The sequence below is a fragment of the Pogona vitticeps genome, chromosome 6 (genome assembly GCF_051106095.1).
Source record: "Pogona vitticeps strain Pit_001003342236 chromosome 6, PviZW2.1, whole genome shotgun sequence".
Classification (NCBI taxonomy): Eukaryota; Metazoa; Chordata; class Lepidosauria; order Squamata; family Agamidae; genus Pogona; species Pogona vitticeps.
Genome location: NC_135788.1, coordinates 90,442,718 through 90,453,242, shown reverse-complemented (window position 1 = coordinate 90,453,242; position 10,525 = coordinate 90,442,718). Strand labels below are relative to the sequence as shown.

General features: G+C 42.1%; 1 protein-coding gene across 5 annotated transcripts in view; it reads right to left on the bottom strand.

The window, feature by feature from the left end:
- The window catches only part of CDK12 (cyclin dependent kinase 12), a 93,191-nt gene that overhangs the window by 56,062 nt on the left and 26,604 nt on the right, over positions 1-10,525 (bottom strand). For all 5 annotated transcript variants that reach the window (XR_013537543.1, XR_013537542.1, XM_078377845.1 and 2 more), the window contains exons 10-13: positions 9,599-9,715; positions 7,581-7,712; positions 5,933-6,147; positions 3,145-3,612 (exon numbers count right to left, since the gene is read on the bottom strand). Coding sequence is in view for 3 of the 5 variants with exons in the window: in XM_078377845.1 (XP_078233971.1) it covers positions 3,145-3,612; positions 5,933-6,147; positions 7,581-7,712; positions 9,599-9,715 (932 nt within the window). In the remaining 2 variants the exon portion in view is untranslated. The remainder of the gene's footprint in view (positions 1-3,144; positions 3,613-5,932; positions 6,148-7,580; positions 7,713-9,598; positions 9,716-10,525) is intronic.

Below are 10,525 nucleotides of genomic sequence, written 5' to 3'. Positions count from 1 at the left end.
AACAGATGATTCAAAGACTCAGAAAAAACACATGGTACAGTCCTCTTCTGACTGCAGCACTTGTGAATGCAACACTTTCCTCCATACAAAGACAGCCAGGAGGGTATTAGCCTAGCCTTCTCAGTACTATATTCACTTTCCATTTGCAAAGTTTTTATGCCAGAGAATATTTAACCTTCTCAGACTACAATGGGATACTTTAGTCCCATGGAGTCACATTTTGCTGCAGAATCAACAAAGAAGTACACCTATAATGTAGGCATTCTACAACATTGTCACTTGCAGTGTTGCAAAGAACTTGCAATGACTTTTTTTCCAATGAATCAAAAACAGCTACAATAAAGACGAGCCCAAAAGATATATGGTCTTTGCCATTTGGGATTTTTTTTCTATTTCACCCAATATAATGTACAGTGGTGCCCCGCATAGGAACAATAATCTGTTCTGAAAAAATCGTTGCTATCCGGATTCGTCACTATGTGGGACTAAAAACCTCATAGGAACGCATTAAAACATGTTTAATGCGTTCCTATGGGGGAAAAACTCACCGCCATGCGGAAATCCTCCATACAGATGCCATTTTCGCTGCCCGGTATGCGACGGAAACCACGCGAAAACGCTGCGGGCAACCATTTTTTTCAGGTGGCCATTTTGGAACTGCCGATCAGCTGTTTTTAAAACATTGCAATGTAAAGATCGATAAGCGAAACGCTTACCGATCATCGTAATGCGATTTTTGGCCATTGAGAAAGTCGCAATGCGATCGCTTTTGCAATTGCAAAAAACGCATCGCTATGTGGATTCATCATTAAACAGGGCGCTCACTATGCGGGGCACCACTGTACTTGGACAACCCCAACAAAAATGTCATGCTCTTTTTCAGCTAACCATGATGTGTTGAAACAAAATTATTGTGCTCTGGTTATCTGCTGGGTGACTCTATTCAGTGGAAATGTGATTTCCCTTGAAGGGGGTGTCACTGGAATTGACTGAGACCACAAAATACACCACAGAATGGAACAGTGCCCCCCTTTTTAAAAAAAACTCAAAATGCAAGAGAAACCCTTTTGGCCACAAGATAAACTCTTTGTTATGGTAATACAGTGGTGCCTTGATTTACGAAATGTCCCAACCTATAAACATTTCGAGTTATGAACAGCTCCTTTCGCAAAATTTGCTTTGACTTGTGAACAGAGCTTTGACTTATGAACAAAAAAAACCACGGGGAAGGAGGGAAAGTTGAACTTTCAGTTAACTGTTGGCCAGCGAACAGGCTGCTTGTCTGCTACCTCGCTCGCCCCAGCAGTTAGAGAGTGTGGATACGGAGAGAGACTTCAGACTGCCTACTGCCTGGTACTGTACTGCAGAGACTGTATTTTTTTGGCTTTTTTATTTTTTAGGATTTTTGACTTTCTTCTTTAAAACAAAGACTGCCTGTTCTGGGTGAGTACACTGTATTTACTGTACAGGGGTTTTGCAGCTTGGGGTTGGGCTAGGTGGGGGGTTATGTTTCTGTGATGGCTGTTGGTTTTAAAATCAGAAAACTGTTTGCAAAGGTCTGTCTGGCTGTTGGCCTCTAAAGTGACCTCTTTTTTGTTTTAAAAGGTGTTGGTGGGTGGTCTTAAAAGGTGTTTGGTTTGATTTAAAATGTGTTTTGTTTAAAAGTTGCTTGGTTTAAAATGTGTTGTTGTAAAATGTGTGGGTTTAAATGTGTTTTAGACTCCAAACTCTCCCCCCCACCCCCTTGTCTTCTCTCTCTGTCTTCTCTCTTTTTGTGCTTAAAAGCGCAACCTTTGTCTGAGGGGTCTGTGTGCCCCAGTGATGACCTTCCTTCTTTCCTTCCTCTTTTCCCCATTGTCCCCTCCCTCCCTGCTTTCCTGCCCCCTTTTTAACCTAAATTCATCTTAGGTTAAAAGAAGAAAAATTCTCCATTTAGTGGTAGAGTATGGATGAACCGGTTTTGCATTAGCTCCTATGGGAACTAATGCTTCGACTTACAAACCGTGCCTCGACATAAGAACAAAAAACAGTTGGAATGATTAATCGAGTTTCAATGCATTCCTATGGGAAATGCTGATTTGACTTACGAACATCTTCTGGGATGGATTAAGTTCGTAAATCAAAGCACCACTGTACCTTTTTTAGGCCTCTTAAAAAGTCACAAAATTCTCTGTGCAGTCTTTCAAGATAACATACCTTCTTCTTAGGCATGAGGTTAAAAAAAGTGACAGAGGGGAAGGCTTGATGTTAAAACAATGTAGTCTACATGCTATCTAAAGATACAATGGGAAAACTGCAAATGGTAAAGCATGGTTTATAACCCTGAATGCCCCCTAGACTTGCTGTGAAAAAGGAAGGCATAAAAGGCAATAAACTCCCAACTGCTTTTCCTCACAGTTTGTAACAACATGACTGAGAAACTGATGAATTATCTTGAGAGCTTGCACAGAGTATTTTGTGCCTTTTTAGCTGACCTACTAAGGCTTCACTCTAATACGGATTTTGGATTTTATTTTATGTAATTTTAAGTTACTTAATTCCACCTTGTTTCTTCTGGGCCTGAGCATCTGACTGGAACAGACTTCATTTTCCACAAACATTCTTGGCAGTGGGACATTTCTACATCTCACAATACACTGGAATCTTCATTGGGATCAAATAACCCATAATTCAAGTGACTAAAGTGCTACTAAAGCAAAAGAGTAAAACAATCAACCCCCTATCTACATTCTAAGGTGATGAAGTCCAAAAAAGATTGTACCATGGGCTTTTTCTGAATGTCTGAGTCAGTTCTGTGTGATGGGTAATTACTGCTGCTTCTGCTGCTGATTCAGATATTTGTTTTTATATTTTTAAACACTTTCCCCATCTTACATCCCAAAACTTACCCTGTGAAGTAGATCATTATTCTGATTTAGAAGATGAAAGAAGGACAAGAGGACACAATCTACTCAATGACTTAATAATGTGGTTTCTCAGGAGCCCAAAACTGTCACCAAATTCCACACACACTCAGAGAGATGACTACAAGGCTTGGTTACAGAAAATTCAATGTGTTTTTTATTGACCACTTGGAAAGCCCCCACATCATTTTCCCCCTTAAGTCTTAGGTGCAAGGGGGTGGGGTGGGTCACAATTATTTACCTGCTGTTTCCTCCTGAAGCAAAGTGGGGGTTTTCCGTGGCCCCCTCAGCTCACTGCTCTTTTCACTGTTGTTCTCCTCCACATTTGCTGCAGGCTCCTGGGTCTTGATGAGTTGGCTCAACAAAACAGCTAGGACGCTCTGCACGTCTCCCTGAGTGCTGGCTGCTTCTGGGGTGGCTTGATCCTCAGATGGCTGGGCTGGGGGTGGTGGCTCCTCAGTGGCTGCTACTTCTTCTTCAACTACTTTCTGGGTATCCTGTGGTAACTGAGTGGTGGTGGTGGCAGCTTCATTGAGTGCATTGATAGACTGATTGAGAGCTTCCAGCTGTTGCTGCATCTCAGGATTTGAGTGGATATTGAGCAGTTGGGCCATCTGTGGGACGCTGAGATCTGTCTGACTCTGCAACAAGTTCAATAAGACTGCCAGTTCGCTCTGATTCAGCTGCTGGGTGATGTCGCCAAGGCTTGCTGCAAACACAAGGAAGAACACCAGAGAAGAGAAGCAGGGGTAATCAGAACTTCAGGAATGGAAAAGCACTATGGGCAACCGCCCCACCTTTCAAAAAGCACATACAGTCGCAGATTTTTTTCCTTCTCTGAGATGATTTCTAAAAATGCCAAAATGCAAGCTATGAGTTCTGTCAGTGTAAGGATGTGGAGTACATGGGCAGATCAAGGATACAAGACTATTCTGCTCATCAGAAAAACTACTTCAAAATGCCAGTCATTCACTTAGCACACCAGATGCATTGCATGCTCTACTTGTGGGCCTAAATCTAAAGGATGAGCTGGAGATGTGTAGGATAGAAGACTGCAAAAAGGCTTCAGCCATCATCTCCTGTATAGATAAAGTACTACTTTAAGAATTTCCTCTTTCCAGCCCTGTTTTGTTTACCTAGATTATATTAGCCTAAATTATATTCACATTTGTATTTCCACCCCATCCCCCGCCCAGACAGCTGGTTCCCCTGATAACAGGGGACAATGTTTTTTGACCTCATGGTATTTATATTATCTGTTCCCCTATGACAGAGTTGTCTGTGCTCTTGTATTACGAGGACTACTGCAACATAATATATGCCAGGCTGCATTTGGAGAGTGCCTAGAAACATCAGGTAGCTCAGACTACAACCAAAGGTCATGTGACTTCAACTGACTACAGGGAGCATATCTGCATTTGCTCTGTGCTATCCAATCACTTGTGAGTTATGCTAACTCTGCTATGAGTTTCAATCTCCTGGGGAATGTATTACACCAGTCTACAAAAACTGACAAGTTGCAGGTCAGGACTAAGTGTTGGTGCTTACTTTTGAAATCCTAGGTAACTGGGAAAATTAAATTAGGCAACCTTCAGTCTTGAGAGACTATGGTAACATGCTCTTAATAGAGGATTTCGAACAGCATCTAGTGTGGCTGAGAAGGTCAATTCAAGAGTGATAATCCCTTCAACACTGAAGACAAATACAATCTGTCCCCTGTCCAGCTCCCTGATTTTGCTGGTTTCGGGACTGCCTCTTTGCCTCGGCTTGCTGGAAAAGGTAAAGGAAAAATCTGGAAGGTAGATACCAAAAAGAACACCTATTTCCACTTCATCCTGTTCATGTGTTGAAAATACCAATGGAAGCTCTTCTCTTTTCTGGATGCCCCTGACACCGGAGCGAAACCAGGGGGGAAAAAGCATCCTCACCCCATTTTGGAATTTCCTCCCCAGACATTAATATTTCCAGTCTTACTGTATGTAATCTGTCTAACTTCTGTTCTTGCTGAGAACATTTTCATGTTGATCTTAGTACAATTCTTTTGATCATTTTTGTAAATTATAAATTTATTTTCTTCAAAACCACCCTGACCACTGACTGGTTAAAAGCACCTTGGAAACATCTAAAATATCTAAACTATAAACTATTATTTTATTTTATTCAAAGTATTCTTACCTCATCTTTCTCCCTAAAAGAGGACCCATAGTGGCTTACATAATTAAAAACATATTAAAAACCAAAAAAGTACATTATTCCAATATTTAAAAAGAATTAATAAAACGTTATGTAAAACTATTATAGAAAACAGATGGAACTATGTCTTAATTTGTTTTGCTGTGATATACAATCTCTGGGAGATGCTTACAGAAGCAGCTATACCCATTTAGTGCAACAGCTACCATCATGTGTTAAACAGGGCTTCAGGTGATGAAAGGGAAGGACAGGCTCACCGCTTCCTCACTCCATCAGCAACATTCATGCATGCAATGTGGAAGTCTGAACAGGGGAAGCAGCAGGTTTCCATTTGAGTGGAATCCCAGCTTGCAATGGCTACAAGCTTCATGTGCTTCAACGTCAAAGCTCAATGTAGTGCAACCTCACTTCTTCTGTTTACATGAAAGGGGGAGAGGAGCAGAGGTAGAAACTTGACCCTTTGTGAATATTCATGTAAAGTACTCATGTGTGTACTTTAACTCCTTTTAGAAAGAATCAGATGTGATAAAAGTGGCCCATCCTTCACTGGTTAGTACAGCTACACTGATGGCCTGCATCCTTACTTGCTACTGCAATCCCCGATGGGCACAAACCCACATCATTATAGCTTGCTAAACCCACTAAGACAACAGTTGTAGCCCTTTTGCCCCAATTTTTCCTGCAGAGACCTGACTTCAGAGTATCACCTCTTTCATTAGCCCTTGAGCAAGGCAGCCGGCAGCCAACTGGCTGATGAAGAGGAATCCACAGTAATAAGAAGTTTTAGATAACATATTAGATAGCTTTAGGGATTGCCCCATCATATATATACTGACCAAATGAGTCTCCAGCACCAGATTGGACTTTGATTTGGGCAGGCTGTGGCTGTAATGGACTGCTGTGATTCTTTACAGTATCTGTGCTTGTTATGGAAGCTGACTCCTTCCGGGAAACCTTTGCTGAAGAGGGCTCCTCCACCACAATACCACTTTGTCGCTGTCGCCGCCTTTTCTTGCTCCACAGTTCATGGCAGTCTTGCCAGCGAGGAAGGCTAAAAAGACAGCAAACTGATATTTCTGAGAGGGGAATAATGAAGGTGGTGATAAAGAATCAAAGAGTACATTCTTAATAAGTTAAAAGAGATGAACTCCCTGTGGACAATCTTTTCACTACAACTTACATATATCTTGGGCTGCATTAAGACTAAGTTTAAGACTAGAGATTTTACATGTTATGTGGAAGCTGAATTCTCCAGGTCTCTTCTGTAACTAAGTGGGGAGGCAGAAATAGGAAGCAAGGATCTCTTAGTGGATCTTCGTTGCCCTTACTGCAGGGATGGGCAAAGTGTAGGCCAATGGCCACATGTGGTCCCTAAGGTCCCCAGCACAGCCCTTCCAACACATCTGGCTACCAGGGGGAAATGTATTCCTCAAAATAAAGAATCTGAGCTTCATGGAATGGCCTTTTGTAGCCAAAACAAAAACAAAACAAAAAAACTGGAAGGAGCAAAATTATACAGTGGTGCCCTGCATGACAACAATAATCCGTTCCACAGAAATCGCTGTTTAGCGAAAACATTGTCTTGCGAAAACCGTTTCCCCATTGGAATGCACTGAAACCCATTTAATGCGTTCCAATGGGGAAAAATAGTTGTTGTTCTGCGAAGATCGCCCATAGGGAAGCCATTTTGTGAAGCGCCAATCAGCTGTTAAAATGGCTCCCCTGTGAAGCATCTGTCCTGAAAACACCCGTTTTGTGAAGCGCTGATGAGTGGCAAAATGTCGTCTTGCGAAAATCGGTTTGCAAAGCAGGGACCCAAACATCGTCCAGCGAAAATCGCCCATTGGAATCACTATTTTGCGAACTGCTATAGCGATTGCAAAACCTCGTCATGTGGATTTGTTGTTTTGCGAGGTCGTCTAGCGAGGTACCACTGTATTTATAAGGGAAATGGCACCCCAAATGTTTCTAAGGGCATGATTAGCCATTTCAGGGACTAAATTCACCCCAACAGCATGTGGGAGTGGGGTGGGGGGATGTAGCTCAGAAGGATCCAGGGATAAAACGGCCTCCTGGACCCTTCGAAGTTTCCTATCACCTGGATACAATAAGTGACACATTGTTTCTCCATATGCAAATGAGAAACAAGCATTGAATCACATTACTGAGGCATTTCCAACCCATTCACTTCCTCCCACATGAGACTGGCTTGCAAACTGGGATGATGTGACTCCTTTCCGTCAACAGGCACTATCACTAATATGGTCAAGGCTTGTGCAACCACATGTAAATGCAGCACCTTTTGTGCATGTTTCCCCCCCCCCCATCTTTCTGATTGCGACATGCAGTGATCTGAACCACACAGGCAACAGGGGTGGGAGTTTGGGTGGATCTGTGTTGGTATAAATCCAAGCACCCAATACAAAGAACCTCCTCATTTCAATCCCAAAGGCTCCTTTCCCTGAGGAACAGTGGTGTGCTTACTCTGGAGGGTCCATCTTGCTAACATCAACATCTTTTAGGAAGTCACTTTGCAAGGCTTGCTCTGCTGTGCATCGTTTACTAGGGTCCAGTGTCAACATATGGTCCAGCAGATCAAGTGCAGCAGAAGGAATGCTGCAAGAGAGAAAATGTAGAAGAAATAGAGTTTTCATAAGGTAATATTTTTCTACAGTACTTTCCCTAAACATATAAGGTACTTTGCCACAGTCAAAACATGTTGAAACACCTAAGCTGAGATCTGGAGAGAACATTCTAAGTTGGGAGACTATGACAGAGATCTTGTGTGTACTTTCAGATTTAGAATTCAGCTCCCAATCTTTTTGCTAAATTACATCTACACCTTATCCTCCAGGAAAAGTATAGAGAAAAACAGTAGCCTCACAATGACCTGCAAAACAGTTCTGTTTGGAAGACTTTGTAAAAGCAAGGCAGTATGCTTCCTAGCTACACAAGGATATGAACATCATCTTTTCAAACAGCAGTCCATTTCTTGATTACACCACAACTGTTGCCTCACCTGTATTACTGAAACCACCTTAAGCCTTGCTAACCTCCCTTTGGGATGAGGGCATGCCACAAAATGCTCTAAGCAAAGGGATTCACTCCAGACAGTGAAGAGGCACACCTACTTCCATAATGTAATCCCAAGCTGAAGAATTAACTTAGCATATGGAAAGATTTGGCTTCTGTCCCCAAAATCTATCATGAAAGGACCCCTAGAAAGGGCATCTGTTAAGAGAGCTACTGCCAGTGAGCAAAGACATTTCTTAGCTGAGAGGATCAATGGCCTAACACAGTATTAGTCTTCTTCATGGGAAAGGAAGTGATAAACTAGGAAAGCTCCTTATTAAAAGTGTGTCTCCCAACAAAATATTTCAGTCGCTCTGCTGTCCCTAACAGATGCATTCTTGTATAAGGCTGCTACCAGAATGGAACAAAACAGGCATAGCTCTCTTTGGGGTCCTATTTGCCTGAAATCTTTCCCACTGCAGACTGCTACTCTACTTGAGTTTGGTTCCAGCTACAAGGTCCAAATAAAAGCACTTTATTGCTAGGTATGAAGGAATTCTTGAACATAGGAAAGAAAGAATGCATGGCAGTGGAGAGAGAAGGCACTCATGGCACTTTTCCTCCAGAGTTTAAAAAACTGCCTCTAAGATACTCCCCACAAGCAGTTCAGGGCTCAAGAAAGCAATTGCCTCCCTCTCCTCCATTTAACAATCTGTGGCTAGGCTACTGTAAACATTCCATTGTTCCTAGAAGCTCACAAGTCTTTGCTGAGGCCTCTTTTCCCACATGTATGCGTTTCTTTACAGACTGATGTACTTCTGTATACTCTGAGTATGCAAATACTGCAGCCTTGTCTCTGTGTGGCTCTGTTTTCCTGCCAAACTGATAGACAGGGACCACCAATTTCTGTATCAGAAGACTTTGTTCAAAGTTGAAGTTGGGCAAATTATCAGAGGTAATCATGAGTATCACAGTTGAGCTGCATAGTTTGGTTTTTGCACTCTAACTTTGTACACAAAGTCTGAGCAGATGTAACCCAGAATGTTAATTTGCTCCTTGATTACACCCCATTTACCAATCTCTCTTTCTGTTGTTTCCCCCATGTCAGATCTTAGACCATAAGCTACTTGGGACAGGGGCCTATCTCCTTGTACTTTGTAAATAGGCCATGTCCAGTGATGGCCTTACAATAAAACTGACATTTTCAGATGGTACTCTTGCCTGACTGGTTTAGCTTTCACTCCACCCACTTTTGGTGCAGGTTCCACATTTGGCATGCTGCCCAAGGTCAGCCACAAAGGAGTGTAGTCCTTGGTTTCAAAAAGATTCTAGAGCCTCAGAATAAATTAATACACACATGAAGCAGCTGCAAATAGTACTCCTCCCATCATTCAAAAGTCATCCTGAACAAAATGGCTTTAAATTGTTTTCTGAAACGGATAGAAAGGCAACCAGGCAAGCCTTCATGAGAAGGTGCAAAACAAACTTACAAGGCAAACTCCTCCCGCAAACGCCTTCGATATTGTTTCTTCGGTTTCATGGTGTTGAAGTAGGGAAGTTTGATGACATCTGGCCACACAGCTGGACATGGGCTCCCACAAAGACGGCTACAAAAAAGTGGGAAAGAATAAAACATAATTTGTTATTGGAATTATACACCTATCATTTTATCTTAAAAGACTTAAAAGACTGGCTTGCAGAAATATTAAAAAGTGCATGCATGCATGCTCACACACAGATACAGACTTTCTTTCAAATGAGATAAGGTTTAAAGCTGAGACTATGTGGATAAAATACTACATGGTCTTAGCTTTAATCCTATTTCATTTGAATTCTATCCATCCTGGGCTGAAGAACACTGATCGGTATTCATGTTAAGAGTAGGTTACATCCATTTTCTCTCCCAATTGGGTTTGTGTGTGTGTACAACCTCCCTTCCCCTGACATCCTCCAGTGAGATCAGTAATACAGAGCTTTCTAGCAAGGGCAGACAGATATATATGAGAAGTCGACTGAAATACAAACAGGGAGCAAAATACTTTCAGAAGCAACAGTTATAGAATTAGCCAGTGCAAGATTAGCAATAGAAAATTGTCTGTTTCTTTGCCTTTTAAGGACTCCTGTGATGCTAGCTGTCCTATCAACCAGGTTGCTTTTCAAAACAGAGATGCTACCCATTTGTACAAAATGGAAATGACTCACTACTCCTTGTAGTCAAATACAAAGTATCAGACAAATTCAGTGATGCTTCATATTGGGACAACAAGGAGGGGGCTGTTATTGTCGATATACCATCAAGTTAATTCTTACGGTGACCCTTTCCAGGGTTTTCCAGGTGGAGAGTACTCAGAAATGGCTTACTATTCCTTTCTTCTGGGGGTGCCCTGGGACTCTGGAGCTTGCCCAAGACCACACCG